Source organism: Aquarana catesbeiana, linkage group LG05 (assembly GCF_042186555.1).
Source record: "Aquarana catesbeiana isolate 2022-GZ linkage group LG05, ASM4218655v1, whole genome shotgun sequence".
Classification (NCBI taxonomy): Eukaryota; Metazoa; Chordata; class Amphibia; order Anura; family Ranidae; genus Aquarana; species Aquarana catesbeiana.
The window spans coordinates 251,772,878-251,793,775 of NC_133328.1; the positions used below are offsets into that span (position 1 = coordinate 251,772,878).

At 41.1% G+C, this 20,898-nt stretch overlaps 1 protein-coding gene across 1 annotated transcript in view; it reads right to left on the bottom strand.

The window, feature by feature from the left end:
- TRIO (trio Rho guanine nucleotide exchange factor) overlaps positions 1-20,898 on the bottom strand; it is a gene marked incomplete in the record, with an annotated part of 1,361,655 nt that overhangs the window by 542,378 nt on the left and 798,379 nt on the right. Inside the window, 1 exon segment of the mRNA XM_073630705.1 lies at positions 13,930-14,022. Within this exon segment, the coding sequence (XP_073486806.1) occupies positions 13,930-14,022 (93 nt within the window).

Here is a 20,898-nt window from a genome sequence, read left to right on the forward strand (position 1 = left end):
GGCAAAAAATAGGGATGCGGATAATGAACCACCTTATCCTTGTGCAAGATTTACAAGACAAAGCCACCAGTACCAAAACTTGTAACTAGTAACCAAAAAGGCAACTTTTTGAGAAAGTCACCAAATAAATATTTTCACAAGGAAGCTTCTGCAGAAATGAGAACACCAGATTTAAGTCCCAAGGTTGCAAAGGTGGATGAGCCACAGGAGCAACATGTTGAACTCCTTAAATCAGGAGTCTCAAACTGGCGGCCCTACAGCTGTTGCGAAACTACAAGTCCCATCATTCCTCTGCCTGTGGGAGTCATGCTTGTAACTATCAGCCTTGCAATGCCTCATGGGACTTGTAGTTTCGCAACAGCTGGAGGTCCGCCAGTTTGAGACCCCTGCCTTAAAAGAAAGTATGAATCAAGGAAACCACAGCCAGAGAGTGTTGGGAAAAAAAAATCTAAGGGCTGAAATTTGACCTTTAATGTAAGGACTGAAATTTGACCTTTAAAAGGTACTCAAGGCATGCATCTGATCTACACCTCATTAAAGAAAGGCCAAGTTCCGGGAAAAAAAAAAGGCTGAATTCAAACAGAAGCAACAGTGCTGCTACCCATACAACAACATATCGATGAAAGAGCTCCTGGGTGCCTGATTCACAGCTGTTTCACTGAGTGCATATATAGAAAGATGATCTGCAACAGCAATAGTTGCTCTTAAAAAATTTTCATTTTTATTCAAAAACCACAGTCCACAACCACAGATAAGAACAGTTGATGTGTTTCAGCCTATGAGGCCTTAGTCATAACTACATTTACACACCAAACTTTGTTTGAAACTATCTTGACTTGAAGCTGTGGGAAAGCAATAACCGAACCTGAAATTTAAGCTTGTCCTGTGGGAAAAGAGTACCCTGGCTTGAGTGGAGTCCAGAACAAGACTGAGGTATTCCAGAAGGGGGGGACCAGGGATGACATTTTGTAGCTTAGGATCCAGCCAAACTCCTGCAGGGTATGTTTCAATCAATGGGTTGTCCATCAGGGAAGAGCCGGATTCTGCACAAGGAAGGAGATCATCCAGGTAGCCCACCCTACAATCCCCCATTGTCTCAGGGAATACCCTTATCCTCTAAGTTTCCTGAGGGATCCTCAATTTTAAGGGCATCCCTAACTGAAGAGATCATGGCAGAAACCAGTGCTATTTCTTGCACTACAAGAAGATTTAACCTTACGCCCAAAGAAAGCCTTATTAGTCTCAGCTGAATCTGCAGGCGGGGTAGAGACCAAAATGGCAGCCAGCACCTAATCTGCAGCAGGAAACACCACGGCCCTACTAACAACACTCAGGGCACTATGAGTGCTCCAGGCACCCAGCCCTACATAGGAGTTACAGGAGTGGCTGGACCTCTCCAGGAGAAAAACACCCTGAATACAGGGAACAAAGTTTTTTACCAGCCACCTGAAGGTGAGGCTGTGTAGACAAACCACAAACTACCTGGTCCATAAAAGCAGACATGCTTTTAGGAACTAATTTCAACACCAGCGGCAACGGCTGAGGTAAGCCAGGGGAAAAACTAATGTCTCAAAGAACGATCCCCCAACTCCTTTAGGGAAACAGAAGGAAGACACCCTGTCTGATGAGGGCATTAAAGGACACTTACGATGAACCTAAGCAGAAGGGGACTAAAGTGGATACCCTATACCTACAGGTAGATCTAGGAGCTGAAACCTGACAAAGCAAGATTTAGATAAAATTTCCAGACGTTAGTGCTGTTCACTAGGAATTCTGAAGCTTGCCCTCTTCAAAATGGGTTGGGGCTAATCCGCAAAGGGGATGCCAGAAAATCTCTGAAGAGTATCAGGTGCACCAGTACAATACAAGGATTCAGCTCCCAATCAAGACAAGGGACAGTTATGGCTGCTCCTAGACAATCTAGTAAAAGTCGCTCTGCACAGGAGAAACATTGACTTGTATCAGGTACCACTGGGGGAACATGTTTTAGGAAAAGGAAGAGAAAGGTGGCCTGGATGGGCTCAACTCCAGAACCCTAGCTGGCACAGAGCCTAGAGCAAGAGGCTTTGCTGTGGCACAAGGCAAGCAGCAGGTTCAAGTTCTGATTAACGGCAATGCTGCACTACCCAATTTATTATATCCTAAATGAAGCACAATTGGACTACAGTACAGAACACAGCAGAGTATTCATAGCGCAGTGATTGGACACACCCCTTGGATGCCTCCACTATAGTACTACTTAACTCTGTTTGTTTTGTAGCAAGCACTGCGGAGTAACTAATGAATAGAACAGAACATTGCTTGAGTCTTGTACTCTATTCCAAAATGTGAAATTGACAAGTAGGTCAAAATCCTCTCTCAATGCTACCAAACAGGACACAGGTTGAGTATTCATAGACCCTAGCACATCCCCAAGCAATGAATGAGAAGGGCTGATAAACAGAACTGTGCCAACAGGTCCAACAAGAAAAAGGGTCAACAGACTAAATTCAGAGTGCCACCGTAATAACCTAATTTTTTTTAAAGGTATGAACAGAAAACCAGGTGGTGCCTTAGGGAGCTGGGCTACAGAGGCCTGGGACCAGAATGGCCAAGAAACAACTATCAATCTGGTGGAGGGGATGAGTAATGGCGCAGGAGCAGTTTTATCCTTTGAGTGTAAGCTCGAGCGATCAGTAGCCTAACCCAGTGAACAATGGTTGACATGGAAAAAAAAAAAAAAAAAGTGTGTCCCTTTTTGAGGCATTGAGGGCAGGCCAAATAGGGAGTCCATGTTCCTGATAAAAAATGTTGCTTTGAGGTAGACTGATGGCTCTGACTATGTCTAGGCAATGAGTAGGAATTTCTTTGGGGTGCTTTGTCCACAAATATGGAAGTATTTATTATATCTTCATTTGGGGTGAGGTCTGATAACATCTTGGAAAGAAAGGATGACCTTGGGTGTAGGACTGCCCTCTCATTTTAAGGATATGGCATAGAACCAGCTTTGAGACCCATCTGACAGACAAGATGGTAACCAAAAAAACTCCTGTGTGGGAAAAGTCATATAAGAGAAAATCTCTTAAAGGTTCCAAATGTGTTTTTTGCAGGGCAGAGAGAACCAAATTGAGGATGCACAGGATGCTGCACGTGGGCCTTATCTGAGAAACACCTTGTTAGGAAAGGTTTTGACAAGAGAGAGTGAGGCCAGAGGTTTTTGGAAGAGAATGGGCAAGGCTGAAACCTGTCCTTTCAGGGTTTCTAATTAGGAACTTGAGGCCAGAATTACAGATGGCGAACAGGCAGGAATTTTAATGCAGAAGAGAAATGGTTCGTCTTTTCTGCATTAAATTTACTTACCTTCCTGTTTGCCCCTGTACAGTGAGCTGCGCAGTTCAAATTCAGCAATACTGAAACTGACTGAACTCCCGTGCATGCATGGGAGTGACGTCATCTCCGCCCACTCAATGACAGCGGCCGGTGATCGAGACCCGGAAGCTGGCCACCCAAAGATGTCAGCAGCCAAGTGGAGAGCTCGGGGGCACCGCATCGCTAGAGCCGAGGCGAATATAGTTCCGCGTTAAGGCTGCATAGTAGGTAAGGCCGAAAAAAAGACAATAGTCCATCCAGTTCAGCCTGTGTAGGTCAAACGCTGAAAAACAACAGAAAAGGGGTGCACCAGCTTGGCACATTACCTTTATGCACAATTATTCATAAAAAACAATTATACTCTCAAACAAATGAGTGCACAAGCGCATCAATATAGTCAAAGTCATGACGCCAAATCTGTAGCACTTGCTCCCCAGCATGGGAAGAAGCTATCCAGGTCCACTATGGCTGACAAGTTTCAAGGGGTAATGCCTCTTCATCAGAGCCAAGAGATCTGTTGCCTGGAGCATTATATACTATTACACAACATGATGCTCCTCCCACTCACTGTGTGGGATTGATCGCACAGAGACTGTATGGCACTGTATTAACTACATATATTTAGGGGTGCCATAGGGTGACTCTTTCTTTCTATACTGTATGTATATAAATGTAGATTAGGTGACCACAAGATCATGTGACTTCTTTGTGCAATCCAGCCCACACAATGCATAGAAGGAGCACCATGCTGTGTAACAGTATGTAAGTCAGGCTGAAGATGGTAAGTCAGGCTGAAGATGGTAACCCCACATCTGAAGATGGGTTACCCCTTGATATGCATCAGCCATATTGGATCTGGATGACTTTTTCGAAGCTGGGGAGCAAGTATTACAGATTTGGCATCCATGACTTAATATGTTGATGTGCTTTTAAACTCATTTATTTCTCTTAAGTAGAATAACTGATTTTATGAATTAATAAATCATGTTTTTAAAAGGTAATGTTCCAGGCTGGTGTACCGTCTTTTCATTGGTTTTCAGTGTTGTGCATAACAGGACACCTTTAGTCCTAAGATTGCAGTGTTCACACCAAGCAAAGATGAATTTCCATGTATGATAATAGATTTTTCTGGAAGTGGCTTTTCTTGTTTTTGGCAAGGTAGGGATGACAGACTCAGAGACACCTCTGTCTCTTAAGACCTCGACTAATCACTGGGAAGATGAGTGTACTGCTGTGTTTCTTCCTCTTGCTGACAACCCCACCCTGCAGTCAAGTAGAGGCAAGGGGACATCTTCTGTGTAGTCTGCTTATCAGGCTCTTCTGAGCCAAATTGGTGCAATGAGAGAATCACTGGCATTTTCTCTTATTCTACTTTGTGGAACAGAGAAGGTTGGATACACACTGAAGAGAAGACAAATTAGCTTAAATGGAGACCAAATAATTATCAAGGCATCAAATGCCAGTGCATAGGAATCTTTGGACCTGGCCACACACATACTAGTTAGGTCATTTAGTGTTGAATCTGAAAGCCAGGATATCCACATCCAGAGTCCCTTATTTCTGATAAGGTTGAAGATACATTGGAAAGGTAGCATTGGGAATGAGATGAACCTTACTAATCTGTAAAAATACAACATGCAAACATCCTTAGTGAAGAGAATCATCTCTAGACATTGAAAGGTACTTAAGGCCTCTTTCACACGAGGGATCTGTATGTCCGTTTTTCATCCTTCCGTTTTCGGATGAAAAACGGACATACATGTATCCCTATCGAGCGTCGGATGTCAGCGGTGACATGTCCGCTGACATCCGATCCGAAAAGTGTAGCCGAGGAAAAAACTACTTTTCCATCCGTTTTCGGATCGGATCGGGTGACGACGGACACTACGGTCTGTCATCATCCGATCCCCCATAGGGGAGAGCGGCGCTCTGACAGGTCCGTAGCTGCACAGTGTGCAGCGATGGACCTGTCATCTTTCTGCTCAGCGGGGATCGGCGGAGCGATCCCCGCTGAGCAAGCGGGTGTTCATGGGGCGGATCATCACTGATCCGCCCCGTGTGAAAGAGCCCTGAGTCTTTACTACCAACCAACTATTCAGAACAGAAAAAGTTTAATGCTTTATAAATATTCTCAGTAGTTAAAAGGGTTTATAGTCTAATGACTGTATGGCAAGCAGTAACAGCATAAATGTGAGAAAACAGGAGAAATTTGTTTCTACAGATGCATAACAAATACAAGTTTAATGAATTTTTAACCTGCAACACACGAAAGCTGTAATTTAAGCTGTCAAGCTATATGTTAGCACAACTAAACGAGAACTCAGTATACATATAAGAGAACACCTCTACAATATATTAAAGGTTAAACGTTAAAGTGATAAACATCCCCCTCTTTAACCCTTTCAATACCAGGCACTTTTGCCCCTTCCTGCCCAGGACAATTTTCATCTTTCAGTGCTGTCACACTTTGAATGACAATTTTGCGGTCATGCAACACTGTACCCAATTATTTTTTTTTTTTATAATTTTCTTCCCACAAATAGAGCTTTCTTTTGGTGGTATTTGATCACCTATGGGGGTTTTATTTTTTGCTAAACTAAAAAAAACCCCACATTTTTGAAAAAAATAAGTTTTTCTTAGTTTCAGTCATAAAATGTTGTTTTCCCCTTCACTGACAGGCACCGATGAGGCAGTACCGATATGTAGAATTGATCGGCGCTGATATGCAGCACAGATCGGCACCAATAGGGGGCTGTGATGGCCACTGGCAGGTGGCACTGATGATGTACTGACAGGTGTTACTGCTGGGCACTGAAATGGGCACTGTGGTGGGCTCTGATTGGCACTGTGGTGAGCACTGACTTGCACTGTCAGACTTTATTATTGGGGCACTGATTGGCACATCTGATGGGTCTGCGCTGATAATCAATGTGCTGATTATCAGCACAGAGGACCCTTCATCCCCTGACAGGGAGAGCCGCCAAATGGACTCTCCCTATCAGCGCGAACCCGAGGAATGCCGTTTACCGGCACTTCCTGGTTCACACGATGATCAGCTGTGATCACCTGGTAAGAAGCCTCTGACAGGCTCCTTATCACGATCGGAGATGCAGCACGCGCCGGAATGTTATCCTGCTGGACATCATATGATGCACAGTCAGGATAACAGAAGCACTTCCCGGCCCTTAAATTGCTATAGGCCGGACGGGAAGTGGTTAAACATTTCAAAAACATGACTGTAATAAGAGCATGAAGTGACCATTTTTCTGGGCAACAAAAAGTACAAAAAAGGGGGGGGTGGAAATTTCATTCATTTGGACGTCCAGAAAGGAATCCAAGTGGATTTTTGAACTAGACATGTTGGTGCCTGCAGGTCTGAATTTTGATATTGAGCTTTTTGTTTTTACCAAAATTAGTGTTAAAAATAAAATATTTAGAGTTCTTTGTTTTTTCATTTTATTTTAAGCAGATAAACTTTATTGGAAGCGGAAGATGAGATTCATAAGGGAGGCTCTACAGTCCTTTGTTAGTCATTGATAAAGACTGCTTTTACCATCCCATTGCTACTGGTCTAGAGACCAGTGGCTAGCACTCCGACAGATCTGGCTCTCTACTCTGTTGCCTACATCTATTCTGCTGGATTCATACCAACAGGATGCACTTACAGATGGATCATCTAACAGCGATCTGAGAAAAGGAAACCAAGCGCAGCCAGATAAGTAAGTGAACAATATACATTTTAAACTGATAAGAAAAATAGTGCAGTGCCTTCAAAAACAGATTACAAGCTTGTGCAAAAAACATCTGCAAAACATTAAAAATAAAGAAACAGTGCAAAAAAAAAAAAAAAAAAAAAAAGTCCAAATATGTGATAAGTAGCACCACAGAGGGTCTTCCACCAAATAACAGAAATCCTCTCTACCACAAGTGAGCAACAGAACTAAAATGCAGCCATTGCAGCTCCATAGAATATTTTTTTTTACAGTTTTATTTTTGCCATTTTTTTTAATTTTCATTTTATTTTTCCTTTTTATGACCCTGTTGAGCAAGATAGTGGGGTGCTTTGGTAAAATAACAGGATATTTCTGTAACAGAGAAAGTGATTGAGGATCCAGAGAAAGATCAAGTATACACAGTCCTCAATCTCCTCTGCTGCTGCACTGGATGAATGTACAGGGAGTACTCTGTACAGAAGCTTCCTGTTCACTCACAAACTGAAAGTATAATAAACACAGTTTACTATGCTTCAGTTATGAATAAGCACAGGAGTGATTGGTGCTGATCACTCACTGTTTTCATTCAGGAAAAGATGGGGTCCATAAACATGATATGCTTTTTAATTAGCAGAGTCTGGGGGACAGTTCTGCTACAAGTCTATGGTCACTGAAGTAGGAGTATGCAGCCAACGTGAAGCATATTGACCTGGCCAGCTGGATTCTGTACCACTTTATGCCTTACATCAAGAGTGGAAGAGTAAGGGCTAAAAATAGGATTTTTTTTTATAACAGTTTACCTGTAAAATCCTTTTCTTGGAGTAAATCATAGGACACAGAGCCTCAAGTATTTTCTTACTGGGTTATAGCTACCTTCAGGTGTTGACGTTGGCACACCCAATACAGGAAATTGACTCCCCTATATAACCCCTCCTCCTTCCAGGAGTACCTCAGTTTTTGTAGCCAAGTAATATAAGCAATATACTTTCATCCTATAAAAGAGAGGGGCGGGAGCTCTGTGTCCTATGATGTACTCCAAGAAAAGGATTTTACAGGTAAGCTGTTATAAAAATCCTATTTTCTTTATTGTACATCATAGGACACAGAACCTCAAGTAATTACTTAGTGGGACGTCCCATAGCAATGCTATTTGAGGGGAGGGAGACACAACCCGTAGGGCACCCCCAGACCTTGAGGACTCATACTTCTGCCTGCAGCACACTGCGCCCAAAGACGATATTCTCATTCCTTTTTACATCCATTTGATAACATTTTGTGAATGTATGGACCGAAGACCAAGTTGTGGCCTTGCAGATCTGAGCAAAGGAGGCCTGGTGACGTACTGCCCAAGAAGCACTAACCACTCTGGTAGAGTGCGCTTTAACTTGAAAAGGGGGAATCTTACCCCTTAAATCATAAGTTTCAATTATAACTTGCCGAATCCACTTAGCAACAGTGGATTTTGACGCTGCCTGTGCTTTCTTAGGACCCTCTGGCAGAATAAATAAGACATCAGTCTTACGACTCTGAGCAGTTTTCTTTAAATAGATTTTCACTGCTCTCACTACATCAAGAAAATGTAATGACTTTTCTTCCCTGGAACATGGTTTTGGGAAAAACAATGGCAGGACAATATCTTCATTCAGATGAAAGCCTGAAACCACTTTTGGCAAAAAGCCTGGACGAGGGCGTAACACCACTCTGTCCTCATGAATAATCAAATATGGCTCTTTACAAGAAAGAGCAGCCAATTCTGAAACCCTCCTTGCTGAGGATATAGCAACCAAAAATATCAGCTTCCTAGTCAGAAGGACTAAGGGAATATGCTGTAATGGTTCAAATGGCTGTTTTTGTAACACTGACAAAGTAAATTCAAGTCATAAGGGGTTAAAGGTGATTTAATTGGCGGCTTAATCCTCATCACCCCTTACACAAAACCCCGGACTAAAGAATGCGTAGCAAGCCGTCTTTGAAATAAAACTGATAAGGCTGAGACTTGGCCTTTTATAGTACTTAGGGCCAACTTCATCTCTACGCCCAATCGTAGAAAGGCAAGGATTCTGCCTATAATATATCTCCGAGGGTGCCAACCCTTGGATTCACACCAGGAAACATAAGTTTTCCAAACTCTATCATGTATAGCTCTGGAAACTGGTTTCCTTGCATTGATTAAAGTTGAGACAACTGACCTGGAAAGTCCATGTTTCTTCAGAATGTGGGTGTCAATAGCCAAGCCGTTAAATTTAGCAAATTTCGTAAAGTAGAATGGAATATCGGCCGCTGCGAAAGCAGGTCTGGCCTTAGTGGGAGAGGCCAAGGACCCTCCACTGCCATCTTTACGATCTCTGCTTACCATGACCTTCTGGGCCAGGCTGGTGCTACCAGAATTACCGGCTTTCTTTCCAGCTTGATCCTGCAAAGAAGTCGAGGCAGCAACTGAATCGGGGGAAAAGCATAGATCAGTTAAAACTGATCCCACGGGGTTACCAGCGCATCTGTTCCATATGCGAGTGGATCCCTTGTTCTGGACACAAAGTTGACTAACTTCATGTTGAATCTGAAAGCTAGAAGAATGTCCAGAGTCCCCCATCACTGACAAACAGCCCGATAAACATCGGGGTGAAGAGACCATTCCCCCGGGAATAACTGTTGGTGACTTAGATAGTCCGTCTGCCAATTTTCTACTCCCGGAATGAAAACTGCCGATAGGCATGGGACATTCCTTTCTGCCCAAGTTAGAATATGGTTTACCTCTCTCTGAGCTGAGAGACTCTTGGTGCCCCCTTGGTGATTGATATATGCCACAATCGTGGCGTTGTCAGATTGGATCCTGACAGGACAATTCTTTAACCTGGAAGTCCAGGTTTTCAGAGCCAGAGACACTGCCCGAATCTCTAGGATGTTGATGGGCAGGGCTCTTTCAAGGTTTGACCACTGTCCCTGGACAGTCGTCTTTTCTAGTACCGCTCCCCAGCCTGAAAGGCTGCCATCTGTCGTTACTATTTTCCAGATAATTGGTCTGAAGGATTTCCCTTTCAGCAGATTCTGGCTTTGTAACCACCAATTGAGGCTTTGGGACATTCTTGGGGACAGCCGCATTGGCAAGTCCAAGGCTTGGATCAGCTTGTTCCAAACAGAGATGATACTGTTTTGAACAGTCTTGAATGGAACTGGGCATAGGGAACTGCTTCGAATGAAGTTACCATCTTTCCTAACAACCTCATGCAAAGGCGAATTGAAGGATTTGCTTTTCACTTGGCCATCCGTACCAGCTCTTGTATGGAGCTGATCTTTGCTGAAGGCAAGAACACCCTTTTCTGGGCTGTATCTATGATCAGGCCTAAATAATCCAGCCTTCTTACTGGTTTTAAGGAAGACTTCTCTAGGCTGAGGATCCAACCAAGACTTTCCAGGTAACTGGTTGTAATGCGGACTCTTTGTTTTAAGCGAGTCACTGACTGGTCTATTAACAACAGATTGTGTAGGTACGTCAACAATGTTATGCCCTGTCCTCTTAACCTGGCTAGAGGTGGGGCCAGTATTTTTGTGAATACCCATGGTGCTGTGGCTAGCCAGAAGGGTAAGGCCACAAACTGAAAGTGCTGCTGTTCTACTTCGAATCGCAGAAACCTTTGGTGAGTGGGAAATATAGGGACATGCAGATGTGCATCCCTGATGTCGATGGACGCCAGAAGTTCTCCCCCTTGTAGGATGGAAACCACTGACCTGATCGACACCATGCGGAATGGGAGAATTTTCAGGAACCAATTTAGATTTCTTAGATCCAGAATGGGTCGGACATCCCCATTCGGTTTTGGTACCGTAAAAAGGATTGAATAGAACCCTGTTCTTCTGTGGGGATCTGTATGATTACCCCTTGAGTCAATCATCAGTCCAATGCTTGAAACAGGGATTGTCTTTTCCCTGGATCCTTGGTAATGTTTGATCTCAGAAAATGAGATGGTGGAAACTCCCGAAACTCTAGTCTGTATCCTAGAGTCACTGTGGAGAGCGCCCATCTGTCCTGAGTTTCCCTTTGCCAGATTTCTACGAAATATAGAAGTCTTCCCCTCACCTTGTTGAGGGGAGACGCCTCTTTATGAAGAGGCCTTAGTATTCTGCTATGCAGTTTTGCTCCAGGTCTTCCTTTGAGCCTGAGCCTGACCCTGTGATTTTCCTCTGGAATCTGACGGTGGAAGCCGTTGCGACTGCCTAGAGGCGGATGCGCTTGGCGCAGGAGTGAAAGTCAGTTTAAATGAAGGACGTTTATACTCTCTTTTGACTGGCAAAAGATTAAGTTTTACACTGGAAATTGTCTGGATGTATTTATCCAAATCATCGCCAAAATAGTTGCTCCTCATGAAATGGGAAGCTAGATAGTAGATTTTTGCAGGGTGCTTCGGCAGACCAACCCTTTAGCCAAAGGGTCCTACGCATGTGTACTAGCACAAGTGCAAGGTGAGACGCCTGGTGAATAGAATCCTTAATAGCATCTATGGCAAAACATATAAGTCGGCCAACTCACGGGACTGTTGTGCAGGGAGCTCGTTAAGGGCCTCTGTGAACTGGTCCTTTAAGGACTGACAGATGCCTATAGCTGCAATTGCAGGCTGAGCAACAGTACCTGCTAAAGAAAAAAAGTTAAAGAAATTCCAACTTTTTATCTGTTGGATCCTTTAACATTTGCGCATTGTCCACTGGACAAGTTAAACTTTTATTCACACTGGAAATCGCAGCATCTACTGCTGGAACTTTCCATTTTTTGGTGAATCTTTCCTCCATAGGATAGAGAACTAAGAATCTCTTTGGAGGGAGAAAATACTTATCCGGATGATTCCATTCAGTATAAATAAGTTTCTCTAGTAATGCGTGGACAGGAAACGCATGCACTGGTTGTGAAGGTTTCAAAGAACCCAAAGAAGAAACCAGACTTTCAGCTGACTCTGTTAGGGGTAGCATGAAAGTAGAGCGAACCATTTCCGTAAGGATTTGTACCTCAGATTGTGAAGCTGAAACATCAGCTGTTGTTTCCTCCGCAGAGGAATAATCGGTTTGTTTTTCCCGATCGTTTGAGGGTAATACCTCATTCTGTCCCCACTGTTCCGCTGGTAAAGGGTTTGGAGTGGGATGCTTCATATCCCCCTCAATGGAGGATGCGATTAAAGTGGCTAATCTTCCTTCTAAACCTTGCAGGGCAGAGGAAAATACATTTTCAGTCATGTATACAGGGGCTGAAGTGTGAAAAGCACTTGCACCACCAGCCGGTTCCAATGACTCACCCGGGCTTGCCATGTCAGATATCTCCGGAGAGAATGACAATGTGGAGGCATGACTGGAGTTCCCAGCGCCTGGGGGTGGTTTTGGTGCCTTAGTAGTAAGCCTTGAAGCCATAGTGCAAAGCACAAAAAACAGAGGCACGCTAAGAACTGTTCTATTTACTTGAACAATAGTAGAAAAAACAATGGCAGCATAGAATGATCTAATGCTAAACAAGAAGTATTTTCCTGTACTGCAAATGCCCGTGTAAACCCATGACATGCACCAGCGCTTCTGTGTCCTGTGGCAGCCTTGCTTCAGCTGCTCTGATAGACACTGTCTGTTTCCCAGAGTACCAGCTTTAAGCTTTTTCAGGTGTGAGCCTGATTGCGCTGTGGCGTGTCTCCATTACTTTGCAGGCAAACGGCAAGTAACTGTTTCCTATGCTTTGCAAGAGTCACTCCAGAGGGGAGCCAGGCGGGCAAGGGGGGAAGGGGGTTTACACAGCCATTTATCAGCTTTTCAGATTTATGCTTGTTTAAACATAACATGTATCCCCATCCACTCAGTTTGCCCATTTAGGGAGAGAGGAGACCCCCCCCCTCCAGCTGCTGAGACACACACTGTTTTAACACAGATTTAAACAGAGTCTATGCACTATAACTCCCTCTAGAGGAGTTTTTAAGGCATTACAATATAATTGAAAGAAAAGTCATAGGTGGTCTTTGCAGTTCCTATGTTTTCCTCTTACCTTTTCCTCGCTGCAGGATACTGCTGTAAACAGACAGATCCAAACTTCACCCATCACGGTGGGCAGCGTGGTTAAACCTTCAAAGACTGGGGCCCTTTTATTAGGGGTTCCACTCCTTTGGACCATGTATAGCACCCCTCAGGACAGCTTTAGGTAATGTAGCAAGACCAAAAAGAGTTTTGGTTCCTAGGGTCCAGCCCTCAAAGAGGAGCATTATAGACAAAACCTTGTTCTTCTATGCGAGGCCCGGGTACCATCCTGAAGCTGCAGTGGCGGGATGGATCCGGTTGTGGAGGGTTTTAAATTCAGCATGGATCCCTCCTGGAGCTCCGCAGAGCACATCTTCACTCGTGCCAACACCTTTAGACACTGGCGAAAAAACTGAGGTACTCCTGGAAGGAGGAGGGGTTATATAGGGGAGTCAATTTCCTGTATTGGGTGTGCCAGTGTCAACACTTGAAGGTAGCTATAAACCCACTAATACTTGAGGCTCTGTGTCCTATGATGTACGATAAAGAAATAACCAAAGTCAAGTATATTTATTTTGCATTTGCATGCCTTTTCTGCAGCTCTAGAAAAAGATGTACAAAAAAAGACCAACATGAGTAAACCCCAGTAAACAAAACCAAATGGTGTCATTGTAATAATGATAATAAGATCAGTGCTTATAATGAACATGCATTGGAGGAAAAATTTTTGGAGTGGCAGCTGGGTTTGTACATTCATATTTTGAACATATTGAGTTTTTTTCTGCAGTTTTTTTTTCAGATTTTTTTCCAAAGGTCTCATTAACTACTAATCTGGAGGGCGTGCATAAATAAAAAGTAAAAAAATTGTGACTTATATTTTCAGTTAACTTACCTTCAACAACAGTTGATACTTTGTGATTCTTTGTACTGGCTTAATAAGGTAAGAGGAAATAGAGTTTGCTAATTCATGGCGTTGTTGAATCTCCTGCAAAACATGCAACAGAGCATTAAAATATTTCATCATTCATAATTAGGAAAAGTATATTTGAGTCTACCGATTTTTGTATCCCTAATTACTGGAAAAACACCACCTTAGACAAAAGACCTCTAGCAAAATCTATCAAGTACACGGGGATGAACAACCGTATTTCTACCACCAAAGAAACAAGAGAAATAAATGAAACTTTGAAGCCATTCACAATATCTACATTCCAAAAGTATACCCCAGATATAAAAAAAAAAAAAACACTGTATATAATTTTCTTGGGTCAAGGGACATATTTACTATGCAACCACTGGCTTTTTTGTACAATCTTCAGATACACTTTTACATTATCACCATTTTTCACATTTACACAGAATGCCATTCTATTAAGCATGTGTTAGCTCCAATGGATACCTGCTCTCAGTGGATACCTGCTCTTCATTGCCACACACATATTTTATTTATTTATATATATATATATATATATATATATATATATAAATATATAAAAAATGGAGTATGGCTGGAGAGTCCTCAAATTATATGGCACCTCATCCCAAATTTTAATTAACACAGTAAGGAAGGATAGGGAGAGGGGCACCCGTGCATGCATATTGATTTTAATTAAACTACTGTGAGTATTGAGGCTATGTTAGCCCTTCTTTGGGATATAACTTATCCTAATTTTTGTTCCTTTGCATTACACTCATATATCCCATTTTCTCTTTTTATATGCTAGGTCTTTGTCAGCCCCCTGCAGCCACATTTGGTGCGGCGTTGGGCTGTTGATTCCCCGGGTGGGTTCAGGTGCTACATTTGCCCTCGGTGGAGTCTGGGTAGGTATTTGGGTGTGTGACATTATCTGTCATGGGGAGCTTTCAAAGCCATGTCATGTTCCCAGCATTCCATTTAAACTTAAATTATTCAATTTTCTATGTGTGATCTCTCTTGTAACTATTTATTAAGATATAATTTTGTGTCTTTTATAGAGTCAACATAATTGTAAAGGTCAGTATCATTACTTCCCCTGAAGAAGCCATTGTTTGGCGAAACATGTAGGGATTTATCGCCTGTAAACTCAACTGGCCGTTTCATACCTTGGCCAGTATTGTATGTAGTTTTTGTTCTGTGATTGCTAATGCACCCGTGTATGTATTGTATGTTTTAAACTTTTGCAATAATAAAAACATATTTTTTACGTATTACTAGTAATTTACATGTTCTTTGGCACCGTTATAATCCCCTCTCCCTATCCTTCCTTTGTTAATATTGAGAGAGATGTATATATATATACATATATATACACATATATATATATATATATATATATACACACACAGTGGCTTTTCAACCTTTTGCCACATTTCAGGCTTCAAACACAAAGATATAAAATTTTAATTTTTTGTGAAGAATCACCAACAAGTGGGACAATTGTGAAGTGGAACGAAATCTTTTGGATTTTTGAAACTTTTTTAACTAATAAAAAAATGAAAAGTGGGGCGTGCAAAATTATTTGGCCCCCTTGCGTTAATACTTTGTAGAGCCACCTTTTGCTGTGATTATAGCTGCAAGTCGCTTGGGGTATGTCTCTATCAGTTTTGCAGATCGAGAGACTGAAATTCTTGCCCATTCTTCCTTGCAAAACAGCTCGAGCTCAGTGAGGTTGGATGGAGAGCGTTTGTGAACAGCAGTTTTCAGCTCTTTCCACAGATTCTCGATTGGATTCAGGTCTGGACTTTGACTTGGCCATTCTAACACCTGGATACGTTTATTTGTGAACCATTCCTTTGTAGATTTTGCTGTATGTTTGGGATCATTGTCTTGTTGGAAGATAAATCTCCGTCCCAGTTTCAGGTCTTTTGCAGACTCCAACAGGTTTTCATCCAGAATGGTCCTGTATTTGGCTGCATCCATCTTCCCCTCAATTTTAACCATCTTCCCTGTCCCTGCTGAAGAAAAGCAGGCCCAAACCATGATGCTGCCACCACCATGTTTGACAGTGGGGATGGTGTGTTGAGTGTGATGAGCTGTGTTGCTTTTACGCCAAACATATCGTTTTGCATTGTGGCCAAAAAGTTTGATTTTGGTTTCATCGGACCAGAGCACCTTCTTCCACATGTTTGGTGTGTCTCCCAGGTGGCTTGTGGCAAACTTTAGACGAGACTTTTTATGGATATCTTTGAGAAATGGCCTTCTTCTTGCCACTGTTCCATAAAGGCCAGATTTGTGCAGTGTACGACTGATTGTTGTCCTATGGACAGACTCTCCCACCTCAGCTGTAGTTCTCTGCAGTTCATCCAGAGTGATCATGGGCCTCTTGGCTGCATCTTTGATCAGTTTTCTCCTTGTCTGAGCTGAAAGTTTAGAGGGACAGCCAGGTCTTGGTAGATTTGCAGTGGTCTGATACTCCTTTCATTTCAAAATGATCGCTTGCACAGTGCTCCTTGGGATGTTTAAAGCTTGGGAAATCTTTTTGTATCCAAATCCGGCTTTAAACTTCTCCACAACAGTATTACGGACCTGCCTGGTGTGTTCCTTGGTCTTCATAATGCTCTCTGCGCTTTCAACAGAACCCTGAGACTATCACAGAGCAGGTGCATTTAAACAGAGACTTGATTACACACAGGTGGATTCTATTTATCACCATCAGTCATTTAGGACAACATTGGATCATTCAGAGATCCTCGCTGAACTTCTGGAGTGAGTTTGCTGCACTGAAAGTAAAGGGGCCGAATAATTTTGCACGCACCACTTTTCAGTTTTTTAATTGCTAAAAAAGTTTAAAATATCCAATAGATTTCGTTCCACTTCACAATTGTGTCCCACTTGTTGGTGATTCTTCACAAAAAACTAAAATTTTATATCTTTATGTTTGAAGCCTGAAATGTGGCAAAAGGTTGAAAAGTACAAGGGGGCCAAATACTTTCGCAAGCCACTATATATATATATATATATATATATATATATATATATATATATATATATATACACACACACACACACACACACACACACACACACTGTATGTCAGTGCATTGTGACACCCTGCTACAGAGGCTGCAACCAAAAGTATGCCTGCATCATTTTACCTCATGGTACACATGGCACTGTAATTAGCCATTAGCAAAATGCATAGCCAACCCCCAGATTGCTAATTCTGAGTTTTGCGTTCCTCTATTCTGCTGGATTCATACCAACAGGATGCACTTACAAATGGATTATCTAATATTGATCTGACAGCAGGAAACCAAACACAGTCAGATGAGTGAATAATAAAAATTTTAAACTGAAATTTACTAAATTTGAAAGCAGAGCAGATGTTTACCAACAAAAGAACAAAAGCAGAGGGAACTCCATAATGTAGCGAGTAAAACTAACTACTTATAAAAGAAAGATACTCACAAGATCAGGTATGTAAAAAGCAAATCAGCAAAGTAACTCCCCTGAAGCTCAAACTGAGCGAGCATGCTGACGTCACCGCTAAGCTCCACCCAACTATTGCAGGACCTGCACAATCAGTAGATCATCTTTCTATTGTACTGGTCCTATGCGTTCAGAAAATGTATGGTTTTGGGGTCTTTTACAAATGCTGAAAGTGTAAAATGATAACCTCCAGATTTTAAGCTTAATCTGCTTATTTAGAGTTTGTGTTCGATTTTCACCATTTCGCAAAAACGTACAATTTAAAATACACAGATCGTTATTTATCAATTCAATACAGTTTAACTTTTAGATCTCTAAGGGATTTTGTAAGCGTTGTGGTTTGTGTCCACCAATAATAATTTTGGTGTATTTAACCAAAAATAGAGTTTGATAAACATTTGCGTAAATATCCCCAGGACTAAAAAAACAGTAGCATCTTTTTATTATACCAGTCCTAAACTTACAGAAAAAAAAGTTTTGGGAGTTAACACTCTGAAATTTGTAAGTGAAAAATGATAACCCCTTTTTTTTTTTTTTAGAGCGAGTTGAATAAGTTTATAGTTTTGTGTATGTTCAATTTCCACCAGTTCGCAAAAAAAGGAGAAATGTAAATTTTAGAAATAGGTGTTATTTATTGACTTAATACAGTTTTAGCTTTTAGATTTAGTAGGAATTTAGTGAGATTTTGTAAGTTATGTTGTGTTGGTGTGTGTTAAATATTTTATTGCATATTTAGTGAAAACATCGTTTGGATAAACATTTGCACAACTATTGCAGGACCTAAAAAAAATTGTAGCACAATCTTTATATTCTACCAGTCCTACGTGTTCATAACATGTATGGTTTGAGGGTCTTTTACAAACTCCGAATGCTGAAAGTGAAAAATAAAAAGCAAGAGAAAAATTGCAAACATCTGCAATCTGTGCTCCACTAGTAAATATATAAAAAGGTAATAAAGCACTACCATCAACCTTAATATAGCACAGTGATCCAATAAAGGATGTGATCCTATAAAGAATCAATAAACTAATCATATATATGTGTCCAGTAAACCACACTAGATATAAATGAATTACTGTTCTTCCAAACTGCTTGTAGATTTATGGAGATACTGGGAAAAGTCAAATACCACTCATTTGTAAGATAAAACACAAAAGGACAACGATACCCAAATGATCAGGTGTATAGTCTCTAAAGATGTTCACATGTGGTAGATTGCTTTCAAACCTTCATAGATCGATATTACTCAAACAAAAGAAAAGACATACCTCATTGCGCAAATAAACAAACTAAAAACGACATGTGGGTAATTAAACACAGTTGCACTCGCACATGCCCCGCAATAAGATCGCATTTAAGAAGGCCAGTTGCATATATTCAGAGACAATCTCCTCACTTGGCTATTCCTGCTCACACAGCACTGGGGTTACTGGCTCCTCCTACGCGTTACATCACTGGTACGTGACTTTTTCTGACCTTGAAAAAGTCACGTGCCAGTGATGTAACGCGTAGGAGCAGCCAGTAACCCCAGCGCTGTGTGAGCAGTAACAGCCAAGTGAGGAGATTGTCTCTGAATATATGCAACTGACCTTCTTAAATGCGATCTTATTGCGGGGCATGTGCGAGTGCAACTGTGTGTTATTATCCACATGTCGTTTTTAGTTTATTTGTACAATGAGGTATGTCCTTTCTTTTGTTTGAGCTAATATTGATCTATGAAGGATTTAAGCTCTAACGAGCAGGGCCCCCTGATTCCTCCTGTATTGAATTGTATTGTACTTGTACTGTCTGCTCTAATGTTGTAAAGCGCTGCGTAAACTGTCGGCGATATATAAATCCTGTATAATAATAATAATAATAAAAATGAAGGATTGAAAGCAATGAAGGTTTGAAAGCAATCCACCACATGTGAACATCAGAGACTACACACCTGATCATTTGGGTGTTGTTGTCCTTTTGTGTTTTATCTTACAAATGAGTGGTATTTGACTTTTTTCCCCAGTATCTCCAGAAATCTACAAGCATTTTGGAAGAACAGTAATTTATATCTAGTGTGGTTTACTGGACACATATATATGATTAGTTTATTTATTCTTTATAGGATCACATGCTTTATTGGATCACATTATTTATTGGATCACTGTGCTATATTAAGGTTGATGGTAGCACTTTATTAACTTTTTATATATTTACTTTTTTGTGATATCAGCACATAACACAATAATAGCAGTCACTATCGTTTGTTCATCTTAATATAATTTTTGGTTCACAATTTGATACAATCATTCACATCAGCGCTTTAGTAATTTTTATACAATTTTGTGCTCCACTAGTGTGACTGAAGGAGAGATAAGAAATCCGGGATCTGTTAGATTCCTGATGTCTCATTTAAGAGAACCCGTCACCAAAAAAGAATCAAATTGGGGACTTTTTGGGAACTAAGTGAAGAAAAAAATTTCATAAAAAGTATAAAAATAAAAAAATCAACCCAAGCACTTAACACCCCCCATTCCCAATACACAAAAACACATGAATGCACATGTCGGGGGTGCTTATGCACAAAAATATTGATTGTGTTATAGGTTACGTATAGCAGCACACACTGATGTGAGCAGAAAAAATCTAATATGTGCTAATTGCAGCTTGTGCTCACAAGTTACCAACAAAACAATAATATTCAAATAGTGCTGCACTACAGTTCTATATCCCTCATATATTATTATACAACATTTATATAGTGCAAACAGTTTGCGCGTTGCTTTACAACATGAGGGCAGACAGTACAGTTACAATACAAATTCAAAACAGGAGGAATCATATATAATGGGTTTCCTTTAACAATGCCTGAATAAACCAAAACATTAAAAAATCACCACCATGCTGGGAATTATGTGTGACTTAAATCAATATTTTTGTTTCAATCATATAAAGGGGTGGATTCACTAAAAAGGCAAATAGACTGTGCACTTTGCAAGTGCAGTTGCACTCATTTTCCCCAGAGTAAATGTAGAAAAGCTCTGCTAATTTCCATCATTCAATCATGTGGAAGCTAAAAAAAAAAATGTTTATATTCCTTGCACCTGACTAGATATTCTTTACAAAAATAAAGCTTTACCAGATCATATTTACTAAGGAAAATTAGTACACTGTACCCACAAAGTGCAGTGACTATTCTCCTTTAATAAATCAACCCCAACGGTCATTTTTTATTATTTTTGGTTGAAAAACAATAATTATATATGAGGAATATAGGACTCTAGGGTGGATTGTACGGCACTATTTGAAATTAAATACAGAAAATATAGGGTATTGAAGTTTGTCGCCATTTCACAGGCACACGCAATTTTAAGGTTTGACATGTTGGGTATCTATTTACTCAGCGTAACCTCATCTTTTACATTGCCCTTTGAAGGGCTTAATACTCTTTGGACATGTAAGCAGCTCTGATCATTT